Source organism: Epargyreus clarus, unplaced genomic scaffold (assembly GCF_041222505.1).
Source record: "Epargyreus clarus isolate Ecla_fem2 unplaced genomic scaffold, WU_Ecla_fem_2.2 ptg000008l, whole genome shotgun sequence".
Lineage (NCBI taxonomy): Eukaryota > Metazoa > Arthropoda > Insecta > Lepidoptera > Hesperiidae > Epargyreus > Epargyreus clarus.
The window spans coordinates 8305638-8323418 of NW_027332216.1; the positions used below are offsets into that span (position 1 = coordinate 8305638).

At 40.7% G+C, this 17781-nt stretch overlaps 1 protein-coding gene across 1 annotated transcript; it reads left to right on the forward strand.

Annotated features, from left to right (window-relative positions):
• Positions 1-52: 52 nt before the first annotated feature.
• phtf (putative homeodomain transcription factor) lies at positions 53-17375 on the forward strand. The gene is made up of 15 exons (XM_073075881.1): positions 53-268; positions 499-648; positions 2447-2592; positions 3474-3682; positions 4609-4748; positions 4917-5063; positions 5252-5945; positions 6585-6699; positions 7377-7490; positions 7961-8139; positions 11548-11687; positions 13695-13923; positions 14362-14457; positions 14683-14925; positions 15072-17375. The coding sequence occupies exons 2-15, from the start codon at positions 629-631 to the stop codon at positions 15219-15221; spliced, it is 2622 nt and encodes an 873-aa protein (XP_072931982.1). The 5' UTR covers positions 53-268; positions 499-628; the 3' UTR covers positions 15222-17375.
• Positions 17376-17781: the final 406 nt, after the last annotated feature.

The window sequence follows — 17781 nt, forward strand, 5'->3', positions numbered from 1 at the left end:
AAAACATCAAACGTTCACAAATCAATGTCAGTGTCACAGATGTCACTGTCAGCAGCAATCAGTCAAAAGTGAAAACTGGGAGGAGGAGTTTTTGTTTCTATAATTCCTGAAATTATAAATCGCAATATTCCCATTTATTATTTAAATAAAACATCTTAGCGTCAAAAGTCTACAAAATATGTGATATTTCAATGACATGTATTAAAAATGTAGTGCCGTGCATTAAAGACCGAACTCAAGTAGCGCAACTACTTAACTATTGATAGCGGTAATTTTATAAATATACAGTACAATAATACAAAAGTCAATAGTCCCATCAACTATGCTCGTAACCTTTCGAGCTATTCCGACACAAGTGGTGAAATTACGAGTGTGTTTTGTAAGAAGTTGTGTCTGAAATATTTTTTCATAACAATACAGTTTGTTGTTGAATCGGCAGATGAAACAGCCTTTGTTCAGTTATCTATTTTGGCAATAATTCTTACACGTTCGTTGCAGTTTGAATGAGTGCAGTGGCTACAAATGAATGTCGAGGGAAGACAAAACAATAATGATATTAAGGCGATTTATACAAATTTAATAACTCGTTAATTTATTTGTGACCAGTATACACCACAATATTCTCAACATGAAACAATTGGCAGCTTGGTAAGTTTTATTATATCACTTTGATAAACTTTGACCTTTGCAGTATTTTCTTAACTTTCTTTTGCTATTAATATCATATGAGTCTTATCTAATATTTAGAAATACGACCTCTCGATCTTGGGATCTGAGCTTTAGGCATCACCATTTACCATGCAGACACATGCCATCATGCGCCTCAAATTAATTATCATATGCTTTAACTGTAAAGGAAAATATTGTTTGACAACCCACAACTCTGAATGATTATAAATAAATCTCAAGGCTCTGCAAAGTGTACCACCTCACTTGACCAGCATGATGAACTGTATACCAAACCCCTCTTGTACTAAGAGGAGACCTGAGCCCAGCAATGGGCTCATTAATCAACATTAATGAGTCAACAATAAATAACATATCAGTAACAATATTATATACTAGCTGACCCGGCAAACTTTGTACCACCTCAAAATCTATTTATCAAATATATTTCATATAAAATATAGCCTATGTTACTGGATATGTGGATGGATAATGTAGCTTTCGAATGGTGAAAGAATTTTTTAAATTGATCCAGTAGTTTTCGAGCCTATTCATTACAATCAAACAAACAAACAAAGTTTTCCTCTTTATAATATTAGTATAGATAATGGCTATAATAAAAAACAACTGGTTACATCATTGATACTATCCAATGCAGCTGGGTTTAATTAACTCAAGACTTAGATGATTACAATAATCATTAGGCATAACCATTTGCATGTAATTGCATTGAACTGTGTTGATTTTAAAAAATGTGTTTGACCTGCACTATCGGCAGGTATATGATATAGATTGTTTCAATTCAGATTTCATTTTCTTTATTCAAATTGATTCATATAGATTTCTTTTGGATCATCGACAGTCTACCAACAATTTTGATGATGTTTTGCTATGTTGCGCAAAGAAGCGGCAAGAAAAACACCTGTGTGTAAATTTGTATCTTTAAAAAAGTTTTAACTGTACTTACATATACTCTTATAGAAAAATAGTAGAAGAATATGATAATTACTTTTTTAATATTTTATTTCATAATACCTTATTAGTAATAATTATTATAATAATTAATTATAAAGTTAAAAAGTAAAAATATATCAATTTGTCAAATTAAATCAAATCCATAAATGATTTATTTAGGTTTTTGCTCCTATGTAAGTTTAGTAAAATTTACATTTAGAACAACACATTAAGCTAAATCAATAAAAAGCTTATTAATATATTACAAACTCAGAATAACAATCAATGTACTTGTTTGAGTAAAAATTTGACAAACTAATTAATGTATGATAACACCACAGGATAACACTAATTAAATATTATTGTGTAATTCCCATAAATTCTGCAAAATACTATTTCATATTGAAAGTGTAATATAGTCAACACATCTTATTAAAATTTATTTTTGTCAAATGCATGTTAATTACATTATTGTAATTGTATTAAGAGTATAGAAGTGTAATTGAAATGTTGTTTACAAAAACAGTAGTTAATAAAGAAATCTTAAATGTTAATCAACAACATAATTTCCATAATTATCTAACAGTGGCAAAAAGTGGTAGAAAATGTTGGAATTATTTTGTACATGTAAGATTTATTATTATAAACAAATGTTTTGTGCCAGCAAACTAAAATTATATTACTTCTATTTTTAAAATGTTATTATAAAGCTCCGATTTTTTGGGAAACCTGTAATTCAACATATTGAATGCAAATGAAACGAAAATATATCACACAAATGGATAGGAATGTTCAAAATGTCGTAACAACTTTTCATTGTTATAAGGTATCAAAAGAAAATCAGTTCTTACGACAAAGAAGAATGGGAAACAATGGTGGAGCAGCTGCTTATGAGAGGCACTTACCGTCGCCGCATCGTCGACTTCACGTCACATCCGCGCTCGTACCTTATAGATGTGGACTTGGTCAGAGGTATATTGAATTTCAATAGCCTATTGTAGCTCCTATTATTCCTATACTATTTATCATGTTGTGAATACTTTGTAACTTAGTAGACATGAGTTTATGATCAATCAAAGCGATAATAAGGAGAGGAGGTTAGGGTTCAAATCCCTCCCAGAAATTTTAAACAGCTTACAGTAATCAGACCTATTTCTGGAGTGCAAGTTTCGAGTACTTACAAGCCCGCCGAAATTACCTAATATGTTTGTATTGGCACAGGAAGGTTTTGTCTCAAAACTTTTGTACCATCCATGCCATGCATGAGGCTCTATTTAATTTTAGAAATCTAATAATACATACGTCAATTCAAACACCCACACTCAGAATGTATCACATTTTATGTAACCCATCTTTATAAACACTTTGCATGTGTTCACAACACATAGGTATGAGTAGACTTTATATGGTATCTGACAAAGCTGTTAAATAAGGGTTACTTAATAAAAACAAGTCCGACGAAAAGTTTCAGCTTATGATTCAATATATTATGTATAATAAAATCGGAATCTTACATGATTGTATCTAAAAATGACGGCATTAAAAAAAAAAAGAAACAAAAAAGAGAATAATTATTATGTATTTAAAAAAAGACAAACCCACTGAGTTTCTTACCGGATCTTCTCAGTAGAGGTCTGTCTGATCTGACAATTTAGAAGTGCCGTCGTTGGCCTATACAAAATAAATATTCTACTTTACGACATTGAAATTATTTTTCTTTAATATACCATTTTTAACTGACTGTTAAATTAGAAAGACACTTACATAGTAAATTAAATTAAATATTTTATTCAATAATTATTCAGTCTCATTGAATATTTCGAAACAGTCATAAAGTTACACGCAATCTGCAGGCTCATCGTTCCCCAAAGCGAAGCCCACGTTGGGCATGTGCCGCGTGGTGTGGTTCGCGCTCGTCCGCTTGCTGTTCCTGCCGGCGCTGTACCAGTGGTGGGCGCAGCAGACCTCGCCCGCCTGCGCCAAGTTCCTCTTCGCGCTGTGGATGTTGCAAGTCCTCAACATGACGCTGCATTTCATAGCACCGGCGAATATTGAGTTGGATGTACGTATACCATAGATATATTGTATTAAATTTTGTGTTTCATTTTCACGTTTTTGTAACGATTTTTTTTATAATATAGGAGAAGCAGACAAGCATGCAGTCCACCTGATGGTAAGTGGCTACTGCCGCCCATGGACATCTGTAATCAAACCCAGATAGGATTAGATATTACCTGAGGTCGGCCACAGATGCGACGCTGACCCCTGAGGACTAAGCTGGAACGACTCGGAAAAGTATGTCTCTCTTATCACACCCTTCAAAACAGAACACAGCAACGCCTAACACTGCTGTTATTAGGCAGAAATAGGTGTGCCTCCGAAGTCGAACCACAAAGGGTTCTACCACCTTCAAAGTTAGTGCCATTACAATAAGTTATCTAAGTACGTAAATAAGTATAGTCCGCGCCAAACTGCTAGTCCGCTCTGAACTTCAGAGCAGAGTTGCGAGCAGTTTTAGTTAGCATATACTCCGTAACATACAATTTGCTACAATTGTCATACAATTTGCTATGACGACGCGATACATTTTTATATTCAGAGGGTACTAGCAGTTTTACGCGGAATATACAATAAGTATTTAATGTCGATATTATTTAATGTCGATATTAAGTAATCACTGCTAGATAAAATATATGTCTATAACCAACTTCTTAGAGGAATGGTTTTCTACTTAAAGTCAATAATTACTAATGATACATGCATGCATAATATAATTGATATATTGGTCCAGGAATAATTTCTCATATCTTTAAGATAACAACTGAAAATTAAAAAAAAAAGATAAGTATGCGTTGAAGTGCAATTTAATAAAACAAACTTTGCAAAGAAATTTCTCGTTTTAATTCTATTACATATTTATTTATTATTACATAAACATTTTTTAAGTCACTCCTTAATAATAATAACATTCATTTATTATAATTCCAGTCTCATTGCTGGGTAGTGCCATTATTCCTGATGTTGGTACTGAGTGTAGTGCACTCACAAATTGTGAGCACCACTGAAATGGAGCTGGCTAGAGTTAGACCCCGCTCTACCTATCGTCGAAAACTACCACGATATTTCAGGTATGTTAAATTGGTATTTTTACCTATATTCATATGTTAACGTATGTACGTTACCATATCTCTCACGTTATGCAATATGCTCTAGGCCTTATACCTAATTTTAACGTGCTTATTGTCAAGAAATATATTTTGTTTCAATATGTATTTACCGTTATGTTAAATTAATAGAAGATCGCGATCCGATTGTGACGGTGGAAGCGGCGGTGCGTCGGGAGAAAGTGGCGCCACCTCGAGCCAGAGCAAAACACCTTTGACAAAATCATCCAAATTCAGACGACGCCAATCGCGGTCTGATCTTATTGACAATGGCCTCAGGTACGCTCATATTATGTATCCCTTCTTAAATAACCAATGTGTTTGCTACAAGCTATTCTTTTTTTTCAGAACCGCTTATGTAGAAGAATTATTCCACTTCTTCTATAAAGAAAATTGGTATTTCATACTTAGTTTGAATTCATTCCTAAATGGATAACTAACCTAACGGAATTTCTACGATTTTGCAGAAAACGTAAAAAAGAATCACCAAAAGAGAATTTCGTAAATAATTTAGAATCTCCTCTTAAAGATAAGCCGCATGCAAGAGGCAAAGCGAAAGATTCTGATGACGAAGATTATATGGCGTGGAAAAAGCCAGACGTAACAGCGCCCATAGTGACGTTCACACCACCGCCAGACGATGCCGTCGCAAGTTCGTCTTTCAGATACAAACCGAACATACTGACTAAAAAATACTTGGAAAGTATTAACGTCAGGCAAAACTTACAAAGCAATATCGCCAGAGCGATGTTCGCGGATGGCGATGATGGCTTCGAAAGCCTAAACGGTTACATATCCAACGGCAGTGATGGAGAAACGCGCAACAAAGACGCTGATCCGCCGATCTGTACCGATCCGAATGACAAAAATAACAAAGTTGACAAAAACAAAAAACAATTAAACGTAGAAATTATTGCACCAAAAGAATCTGATGATAATAATATCGACGACAGTAAAACTGACAAAGAAGTAGAGGATACATTAAAAACTGCTGAAAAACTAGACGATGAGAAATCAGTGGACTCTGACAGCGCTATTCCGACTGGTGATTCGAGCGCTAGGAAACGAGTCGGGGTTAGATTTAGGAGCTCGTGGGTACCTAAGAACATTAATCCGGAATCAAGTGACGAAGATTTCGATACTGTTAAGGAAAAACCAAAGGTAGGTTTCGATTGCAAATATACATAGTTATACTTTCAATAAAATTGCTTTGCAGAGATTAATATTATGTGTTCACCATTATTATTATTAACTTATATATGACTTGTAATTAAGGTTAAGGACGCAAGGAAATCCGAACACGCCAATCCAGGTAGCAGTTTGCTATCATCTGCACAATGATCTCATAGCATGATTTTTTGCTCCTCTTTTTATATAACAAAACAGATATCAACTAGAAATGATATACATATTAAAATAATATAAATTATACATGATTACCTAAATAAGATAGTGCCAAATTTAAATTAAATGTATATTTTGTAATTAAGGCTTTCTTACTGAATTCCAAGGATATTTTTATATTTTTTCACAAGATTTATTAAAAACTGTATAATAATGGTAAAATAAGTATTTAATAGTGTACACGTGCGGTATACTATAATATGTACATCAATATGCAATACAGTACAATGAAGTATAGTTCTAGTAAGAATTACTCTTATTAACTCAAAGGACCAATTTTATAACGGTCACGCCACAACACAAAAGTCTACTTAATATCTGTTAACTGTTTGTAATGTAACAACTCATATGATTGATGATATGGCAATGAAGTTCTGATTGGATGAATTTGTTTAGAAACTAGGTAATTACCAGTCTTCGTCATCCGATGGCGAGTGCTCAGCTTCCGCGCCATCCATAGCTCTGCCATCGCACCATACCATGTCAGACTGGGTTGGGCAAATCACTAACAGTAAGCATTTAACTTTATTATAACATACATACTTATTGGGTGTTTGACTATATTTACACTACTTAATCAAATTGCAACTAATGGCTGAGTTTATCAATGAAACTGAATAAGTTTGAATTTTACTTGCAACATTTTCAAAGGTAATGAATGATGACTATATAATGTGAAAAGTATTGGATTAATAAAAATGTGTATATTGTTAGTGTCATAATTGTGATTTTTCACCACTACCCTCTCTTAACGAATATCGAACCATTATGACATCATGACGTAATAGCGAGCACTGGAGGGGCGGCCGGTTTTACTGGCAGTTCGAACGATGCGCACGCGCTGCTCGTGCTCCGTAAATCGTCTTCGGGTGTTTTTTTTTTTTTAATATAATATAAAGCCACAATTATAAATTAAAGGTTGAGCGTAAGTTCATAGTGTTTCTTTTCTGTGTAACAATTTATCTCCTCGGCCTTATACCGAACTGCATAATGTACCTTCGTGATAGATGAAGGATTTGAAGACTCTTGCGATATTGCTAACATGATTTTATTGATATGTAGTTACTATGTATTTAAAAAAATCTTAAAATCACAAATAGTCAAACACTCAAACTTTCACGTTCATTTTTCTGGCATGGTTTCTCATGATGGCAAGAGACGTTCTCTACAAAGACTCCGTACGTGCAGGTGAGGAGAGCAGCTACGGCTCGCAGTCGGAGGGTGGCCACTCTGATGCCTTTCATTACGCCGCGGACAGCTCCTGGGACCCTTTCGCGCTACTAGACCCTACAAGCGATACAGGTAATTATTTAATATTTGGACAATTATTTATTTATTTTACTAATTTATTTATTCACATGTATACAATTCAAGGACATGACCAGGGACGTTAAAGGTACATTTTTTAAACCGCACGTCTCTTTAATTATAACTTACGTGCGTCGCGAGCCGCGCGCGCTAATCGTGAGCATGCAAGTACGGTCGTGCGAACACCGCTAGTGCGGTTCACACGCGTCGCGCTAGCGCGGTTCGCAAGCAAGCTCATTCGCGGCACATTCATCAGATTTATACGCACCTTCAGAGCATAATGTGCTTTACGTATGTAAGAGTAAGGCACTGCGTTGTGTTCATAAGGATGTGTTATTTAAATACAGGTTAATATACAATAAATCGATATACCTTTTAATTAGGTAGATTTTCGTGTTGTCTGTGTTAGATGGTGGGTAGACTTTATTGGATTTGGTCGTTTGAATGAACGAATAATATTCCAGTAAAGTGCACGATGTGGGAGCGCGGCTGCACCCTGCGAGCGGAGCTGTCGGCGGTGGACATCAGCTGGTGCGTGGTGGCGCGCGCCGAGCGGGCCATGGCGGCGCACGGCCGGCTGTGGGCCGCGCTCGCCATGGCCGCGCTCGTGGCGCTGCTGCCGCCCGCCTCCACGCTGCTCCAGGTGCTGTATGCCACACGCCGCCCGAGCGGGCCATGGCGGCGCACGGCCGGCTGTGGGCCGCGCTCGCCATGGCCGCGCTCGTGGCGCTGCTGCCGCCCGCCTCCACGCTGCTCCAGGTGCTGTATGCCACACGCCGCCCGAGCGGGCCATGGCGGCGCACGGCCGGCTGTGGGCCGCGCTCGCCATGGCCGCGCTCGTGGCGCTGCTGCCGCCCGCCTCCACGCTGCTCCAGGTGCTGTATGCCACACGCCGCCCGAGCGGGCCATGGCGGCGCACGGCCGGCTGTGGGCCGCGCTCGCCATGGCCGCGCTCGTGGCGCTGCTGCCGCCCGCCTCCACGCTGCTCCAGGTGCTGTATGCCACACGCCGCCCGAGCGGGCCATGGCGGCGCACGGCCGGCTGTGGGCCGCGCTCGCCATGGCCGCGCTCGTGGCGCTGCTGCCGCCCGCCTCCACGCTGCTCCAGGTGCTGTATGCCACACGCCGCCCGAGCGGGCCATGGCGGCGCACGGCCGGCTGTGGGCCGCGCTCGCCATGGCCGCGCTCGTGGCGCTGCTGCCGCCCGCCTCCACGCTGCTCCAGGTGCTGTATGCCACACGCCGCCCGAGCGGGCCATGGCGGCGCACGGCCGGCTGTGGGCCGCGCTCGCCATGGCCGCGCTCGTGGCGCTGCTGCCGCCCGCCTCCACGCTGCTCCAGGTGCTGTATGCCACACGCCGCCCGAGCGGGCCATGGCGGCGCACGGCCGGCTGTGGGCCGCGCTCGCCATGGCCGCGCTCGTGGCGCTGCTGCCGCCCGCCTCCACGCTGCTCCAGGTGCTGTATGCCACACGCCGCCCGAGCGGGCCATGGCGGCGCACGGCCGGCTGTGGGCCGCGCTCGCCATGGCCGCGCTCGTGGCGCTGCTGCCGCCCGCCTCCACGCTGCTCCAGGTGCTGTATGCCACACGCCGCCCGAGCGGGCCATGGCGGCGCACGGCCGGCTGTGGGCCGCGCTCGCCATGGCCGCGCTCGTGGCGCTGCTGCCGCCCGCCTCCACGCTGCTCCAGGTGCTGTATGCCACACGCCGCCCGAGCGGGCCATGGCGGCGCACGGCCGGCTGTGGGCCGCGCTCGCCATGGCCGCGCTCGTGGCGCTGCTGCCGCCCGCCTCCACGCTGCTCCAGGTGCTGTATGCCACACGCCGCCCGAGCGGGCCATGGCGGCGCACGGCCGGCTGTGGGCCGCGCTCGCCATGGCCGCGCTCGTGGCGCTGCTGCCGCCCGCCTCCACGCTGCTCCAGGTGCTGTATGCCACACGCCGCCCGAGCGGGCCATGGCGGCGCACGGCCGGCTGTGGGCCGCGCTCGCCATGGCCGCGCTCGTGGCGCTGCTGCCGCCCGCCTCCACGCTGCTCCAGGTGCTGTATGCCACACGCCGCCCGAGCGGGCCATGGCGGCGCACGGCCGGCTGTGGGCCGCGCTCGCCATGGCCGCGCTCGTGGCGCTGCTGCCGCCCGCCTCCACGCTGCTCCAGGTGCTGTATGCCACACGCCGCCCGAGCGGGCCATGGCGGCGCACGGCCGGCTGTGGGCCGCGCTCGCCATGGCCGCGCTCGTGGCGCTGCTGCCGCCCGCCTCCACGCTGCTCCAGGTGCTGTATGCCACACGCCGCCCGAGCGGGCCATGGCGGCGCACGGCCGGCTGTGGGCCGCGCTCGCCATGGCCGCGCTCGTGGCGCTGCTGCCGCCCGCCTCCACGCTGCTCCAGGTGCTGTATGCCACACGCCGCCCGAGCGGGCCATGGCGGCGCACGGCCGGCTGTGGGCCGCGCTCGCCATGGCCGCGCTCGTGGCGCTGCTGCCGCCCGCCTCCACGCTGCTCCAGGTGCTGTATGCCACACGCCGCCCGAGCGGGCCATGGCGGCGCACGGCCGGCTGTGGGCCGCGCTCGCCATGGCCGCGCTCGTGGCGCTGCTGCCGCCCGCCTCCACGCTGCTCCAGGTGCTGTATGCCACACGCCGCCCGAGCGGGCCATGGCGGCGCACGGCCGGCTGTGGGCCGCGCTCGCCATGGCCGCGCTCGTGGCGCTGCTGCCGCCCGCCTCCACGCTGCTCCAGGTGCTGTATGCCACACGCCGCCCGAGCGGGCCATGGCGGCGCACGGCCGGCTGTGGGCCGCGCTCGCCATGGCCGCGCTCGTGGCGCTGCTGCCGCCCGCCTCCACGCTGCTCCAGGTGCTGTATGCCACACGCCGCCCGAGCGGGCCATGGCGGCGCACGGCCGGCTGTGGGCCGCGCTCGCCATGGCCGCGCTCGTGGCGCTGCTGCCGCCCGCCTCCACGCTGCTCCAGGTGCTGTATGCCACACGCCGCCCGAGCGGGCCATGGCGGCGCACGGCCGGCTGTGGGCCGCGCTCGCCATGGCCGCGCTCGTGGCGCTGCTGCCGCCCGCCTCCACGCTGCTCCAGGTGCTGTATGCCACACGCCGCCCGAGCGGGCCATGGCGGCGCACGGCCGGCTGTGGGCCGCGCTCGCCATGGCCGCGCTCGTGGCGCTGCTGCCGCCCGCCTCCACGCTGCTCCAGGTGCTGTATGCCACACGCCGCCCGAGCGGGCCATGGCGGCGCACGGCCGGCTGTGGGCCGCGCTCGCCATGGCCGCGCTCGTGGCGCTGCTGCCGCCCGCCTCCACGCTGCTCCAGGTGCTGTATGCCACACGCCGCCCGAGCGGGCCATGGCGGCGCACGGCCGGCTGTGGGCCGCGCTCGCCATGGCCGCGCTCGTGGCGCTGCTGCCGCCCGCCTCCACGCTGCTCCAGGTGCTGTATGCCACACGCCGCGCAGTGCGGGGACACCGGCCGGTGGTAGTGGCCGCGCCAAGCAGGCCATACGCCACTGCTACACCTATTTCTACTTAATAATAGCAGGATTCGGCCCAGCTGTCCTCCGGATTAAGTAGTAATGGACATACACCTTCCAACTTAGTCCTCAAGGGTAGCAAGACAACTGTGCCTAACCTTATTAAATAAGGAACAGGTGTGAGCCACATTTGTAACAGATCAGAACATAGCACAAAGATCTGATGTGGAAACATGAATGTGAATATCAGCTATAGTAATAGCTGCATCTAGCAATTGCATTATTAAAGTATGATATGAATATTTAAATACTACTAGAAAAAAAAAAGAACCATTCATTTCGTAGTGGCACTACATTACAATAATAAAAAATGAAGCGAAAAAAATTTTTCGATCGTAAAGCACTCTCTGATGCTTCGCATCATGAGTCGTGCAAAAGAAAGTATTAGATAGATGAGCAAATAAAAAAATACAAAAAAATAACAAAAGTAATAAAATGAAAGTGATGTATAATAATAAAAGACTGGAATGTATAATAGAAAATCCGAAGAAAGTGCATAATGAATGATTTTTTTTCTGTTATAGGTGTCAATCGAACATGACACAAGAAGTGAAGAGGAGGTGCAGGCAATGTCTCTCGTGCCATATTTAATATCTCTGATCTCCAACTACTGTGAAGGTTCGGTGTATTGCATTCTTCGCGGCGCTTTCGGAAATAACATGTGGTAAAGAATATTATATAGACCGTTCTTTAACAAGAAAGAAATAACATATTAAAATCAATGATGAAATTCAGCAAAGTTGACCCCCTATCTAAAAAGTTGAATTTAAAAGTTATAGGTAATAAAAAGTTACAAGATTTTTGTACCAACAATTCCTACATACAACTTAAAATTGTACACATATTTTTGTATCGTAATATTATTTTTATATAATTTATTTTGATTATAATATAAAATTTAAATAAATATATCAAAGTTCAAATTACTTCCCTGATAAACTTAAACTCGATACAATACAATACAAATGTGTGTTAAAAGGAGATGTTTCAAAATGTATGGGCTCCCGGCCACCTTTTGTACACTATACTAAAAACTAAGAAAACATGCAAAGAACAATTCGTAGGGCTTCATTTTCTTCAAATCATGTTCGTTTAATTGTTAAAAAACAATAATTTACACTTAAACTTGCAACACAACAGTGGAAAAACATCATGGCGGTAGTGATTACCGTAATAATGTCATCTGTCATTCTATTTTAACTTATTATATACATTATATACTTTTTAATATATTTTTTACGCGAATGGGCGTAGATATATAAATATTGTATTGTATTTATTGAGAAACAATGCCTATATTTGATAAACATTAGTTATATTTACATTCATCTTATCATATCTTGACTTAAAACAAACATACCAAAATATGTACTTCTTCTATAACAATTTATTTTAGTTAAAACATTTAAGTGTGTAAATAAAACAACTTTAAATACACATTTGATAATATTTTACTTATTCTTCACTTAGATACATTATTTATTAATTTTCAATATCTTCCCTTATCAATATTTTCATCCAATCAGTAGCAGGTTCTGTAATATCCTGTGACGAGCTCAGCCCAAACATCAAACAATGGTCATAATGTGAGCGCAACTACCTACGAGTACGGTTCGTTGCCCAGCGATGCAGTTGCAATAATAACTGACTATTTTGTCATCCCAAGAATGTCCTTGTCTTGGTAATGTAATTATCTAAAAAAAGAGAAATGTAAAAAGATTAGCTTCACTAGTTTAAAATTATTAACGATTATTTCACGATTAATACAACTAACTGATGTATATTTTACCTGATGATATTGAATCCTTGTCAACACAATCCACAGCGATCGCACGAAAATCTCAAGAGTCCATAAAACATAAGCTGGGTAAACAAGTAAGGTAGAATCAGTCCAAATTCGTAAGCAGCACAGAGCAGAAACGTATTCAGGATTAAAATGGAATCTTCTCATCAGTACATATTTATTCAACGTTTACATTGGAGTCCACTATCAAATTGACAACTTCTTCTTTTTTAATTTAACATGTCACTTATATCTATAAAACCAGATACTATTTAAAAGGTGGTATTGTTATAATTATTATAAATAATTAATTAAATTCAGAAATAATGACGGGATACCCAAAACAAAAGCCACGTTGTAAAGTACTAAGGTAACAATAACTTTACGACAGTAAGCGAAATACAGAATTACCGACATCCAATATGTGTGGGGTACACATAGGTTCCCTGACCGACATCGACAGTTTTGAAAACTTGACATTGACAGTATTCCGCCATATTTAATATTTCAATGAGGAATGCTTAGTTTAAATATTTTTAAACAGGAATACTTTAGGTTATCAAAATATGTGTATTTTTCTTCAATTATACAAATTATTCGTGTTTTTTAGTTATAGTGTACATGAGATGGCCGAAAATGAAACATCTCCTTTATTAATATACTAGCTGACCTGGCAAACGTTGTGTTGCCATATAAATAAAAAAAAATGTTTTGAACAACTCTTATCACTTAGGGGTATGTAAAATAGATAGTAACCGATTCTCAGACCTACTGAATATGCATATAAAATTTGTTGAAAATCGGTAAAGCTGTATCGGAGGAGTACCGTAATTAACATTGTGACATGAGAATTTTATATATAAGATGGTATATGGTATATTTCCACAGGGAGATAACATCCAGCATCCTAACGGTTCTACTACGGTTCGCACTCAGCGGCCTCGTGTTCTTCCTGCTAGTGGTCGCGGAGCGCGCGTTCAAACAACGGTTCCTGTACGCCAAGCTGTTCTCCCACCTCACGTCCGCTCGCAGAGCACGGAAGTCCGAACTACCGCACTTTAGACTCAACACTGTCAGGAATATCAAGACTTGGCTGTCGACTAGGTCGTATTTGCGGGTATGTTCTTGTATAATATTAATATGTGTAAGGTAGAGCTCTGTGGTTCTACTCCAACGACACTAACGCCACTATTCGCCCTATTTCTGCCTAATTACAGCAGTGTTAAACGCTGCTGTGTTTGAGGGGTGTGGTAAGGGAGACGTACTTTTTCGAGGCATTCCAGCTTAATCCTCAATGATTTCGGCACATCTATGATCAACCTCGGTTAGAAATCGAATGTGTTCTTGGGTTGAGGTTTACAGATGTCCATGGGCGGCAGTAGCCACTTACCATCAGGCTTTTAAAATTGCGTTTTATTAAAATAAAATTAGCTTTATTTATTTTTTGTTCTATCTCTTTTATAAACTGGGCTTTATCAAGTTTCGTCAAACTTAAAAATAAATATTTAATGTAATATTTATATTTAAATTTTTAATGTAAAATTTATTTTTTCAGCGTCGCGGCCCACAACGATCAGTGGATGTTATTGTGTCAGCAGCGTTTATGCTCACCTTGATGCTCCTAGCGTGTGTTAGCGCACAGCTTCTAAGGGTAAATGTTACAATTTGCAAACATCCAATTAGCGATATTAGAATATTAGATTGCAACTTTGACTGGATTTTGAAACCCTTGTCTTTGTATGTGTTTATAACATCCATGATATGAGGCATTGTAATGAGTATATGACAAAAGCGAGCAAACATCTTGGTTTTTCACTTGTACATTAGAAGTCTATTTAATTTTTTCGTCGTATATCATGTTTCAATTTATCAACAGGAATCAGTAACATTCGAAAGCGGTTGGCTCTTGGAAGCGATGGTGTGGAGCTGCTGCCTCGGCATCTACCTACTCCGGCTGGTGACGCTCGGCAGCAACGTGAACCGCAAGTACCGCGGCTGTCTCTCCGCCATCCTCACCGAGCAGATCAACTTGCACCTCGCCATCGAACAGCGCCCGGAGAGCAAGGAGCAATTAACAGTCGCTAATAATGTGCTGAAACTCGCTGCGGATTTGCTTAAGGTATGGTCGTGATGTAGAAATCTAAATTCATTGTCATTAAGGTTTCGGTCTGGTCCGGGCATCAAACTCTGAACCCATTGCATTTCAGACCGGCATTAACTTTATGAATTCTATGGTGGTATTAACGTTTTATTTATTTGTTTCAGGAACTTGATGCGCCGTTTAGGTTATCAGGAGTGTTTACGAACCACTACGTCTACACAATTACAAAAGTAGTTATTTTATCAGCGCTGTCCGGAGTTCTCTCTGAGATGCTCGGATTTAAATTGAAATTATATAAGATCAAAATTAAGTAAACTATCATGTCATAATAATAATTTACCCAATATTAAATAGTGTATGTGTCTACTTACAATTTTCTCTTTTAGTCACAAAAGACAATGTATAGGTTTAGTCTATAGTCGAAGTACTTATAAGATAATGATCAATTTATTATATAGAATTTAAGTTAAACTTAGTGAAAATTTTGTAGTTTCAAAACCTATTTTCCTAAAATTTTCATGCACTGAGATTTTGAGGCTTTTAAAATTTTCGTTGACTTGTTACTGCTTAATTGATAGGTAAAGTCATAAAATGTTAACAAAAAAGGTTTAATACCATCATTAACAGTAATGAGATGTGTGAAAAAAGACATAATATATTAGACAATTTTTATAGTTCCGAAATATACAATTAAGTAGTTAGAATAATTTAGGCAAAAAACACAATCACTAGCTTTCATAATATTAATTCGATCTCAGTTAAAATGTAAATCATGTAATATTAAATCTAAACGTTGTCTTAAATCTTGATAGATTATTAAATTTCATTTTCATTTTAAGTATGAGACAAAAGCTAAAAAAAAGAACGATCGCATAAATGCCACTCGAATAGGTAGGTTTATCATAATACGCATAAACAATGTTAGATAATGATTTTAATTATTAAGTGTAATGTGGTATTTGTCTAAAGTTTGTAGAATTTAAAATTTGGACCCCAGGCGAATTTGGTCATCTTAAACTTAACATATAATATGATACATCACTGGATAAAATTAGAAAAATATTGTATGCGTTAGCCAGACAAATCCACGTAATTATATCACCAGCAAGTTACTATAATATCACACATAATATTTATTTAAATAGACAAAGTTGATTTTAAAATGAATAGTTATTACAATTTTTGATCTCATCATAACGAATAGTAAATTTGAACTTTTATTACTGTTCATTGAAACACATACTGTGTATTAATCATAGGTCAAGTAATACTGATTTTTTACAGGTTATACAGCATTTTCCTTGCAAATATAACCTATTATGCCATTAGTCTTAAGCGTTTTATTATAATGTGATATCACCAATAATATCATGTAAAATCCATCTTATTTATAGAATTTATAATATAATCGAAGTAATATATCCCGAGAGCTAAGACATAGGAAATTTTCATTTTTTTACCTTTCAACAATGTGGTTATTGGTTACTGTACTAATCTATGGGTTACTGTTACTACAATTTTATTGTATAATAAATTAATAATACTTTATAAAAAACATATTATGATTGAACTACTGTTAAACATATTTTACAGAACGTATATAAAAAGATGGGCGCTAATATATGTAGATCTATCATGAGATGCGGTTTGACAAATCTGTAATTTATCTCATAATGGGCTACAGTTGTTTGATTTGTTTGTTAAGATACTTTAAATGTACATTATTTGTTACGGCAAGGGATGCCTGATTTATGATTTCCCCAAAACAACAAAAACATCGCATGTGTGATATTGGCTAATGCGTTTTCTAGACTAATGTGTAATTCTTCTAATCTTTGAAGTAAACTTAAGATTACCCGGCGAAACTTATGTTTACTTTCATATTCACCTTTAGCCGTAACTTAAATATTAAATCAAGCAAATAATGGGAACGTGTGTTTACAATAAATTTAATGTGAGTGCCGTAACCACCGTTAATAATAGCTCTTGGCCGCATATTGATATCTGCTAATAATAAATATAGTAATAATTTACATTAGTAAATTTTACATATATTAGGAAAATAAAAACATTGCAATTTGAAAAAGACAATATCTCGAATAGAACAACGAACATTATACAAAATATTACCACAGTATTACTACAGTTTATATTACCATACTAAAAATCAATACTTTTGTTTTTATTATCTTCTCGGTTTTGCTTATTATGGAAATACTGAGATTTGCACATTGCATTATAGCGTCACTAATCCTTATCAGTATACATAAAGTACCTACAGTCATCGCTAGCTACATTGATTATAATTTTACAATGTTAGGAAAAATCTATTATAATGCAATAATAAGTTGAATTTGTTATAGTTCAAATTGCAAGAAATTGGGTTCATATTTTCATGCACATTAAAATATTTAAACGTGCCAAAATATTAATTTTAACTATATATAATTATTATTTCATTCGTTAAAATATTCCGTTTAGCAAAATTTATCCAAATCACTTAGTCCAAATTTTGTTTATAAGTAAAATCGAGAAGAAATCAGTTTCGAAATTTTTATGTGTTTCGTCCAAGATCTGACTATCTGATTGTATTTGAATTGTATAAAAAAGTAAATAGGGTTAGAAATTTAAATATCGGTGCTTATTGTTTTTTATTGTTATGATGTGTAAAACTTGTAATATTTTACGGTCTTGACATTTCATTGTTACTTATTACTGTGTAGGTTTTTTAGTACCTAGCATGTAATGCAACATTCAATGATGAAAAATAAAAGTTTTTTGTAAATTCGTTTTGTTTATATAAATCCTATTTAATGGGTAAAACACAATCGACCAGGTAAATTAGGACAAGATCGGTACGCTTTAATTTGACTG

Coding starts and splice junctions, on each gene's coding strand:
- phtf (XM_073075881.1), top strand. CDS start 629: ATGAAACAATTGGCAGCTTG. Junction 8,140..11,547: donor CCGCCTCCACGCTGCTCCAG/GTGCTGTATGCC, acceptor TTTCTGTTATAG/GTGTCAATCGAACATGACAC. Junction 13,924..14,361: donor CGACTAGGTCGTATTTGCGG/GTATGTTCTTGT, acceptor TTATTTTTTCAG/CGTCGCGGCCCACAACGATC.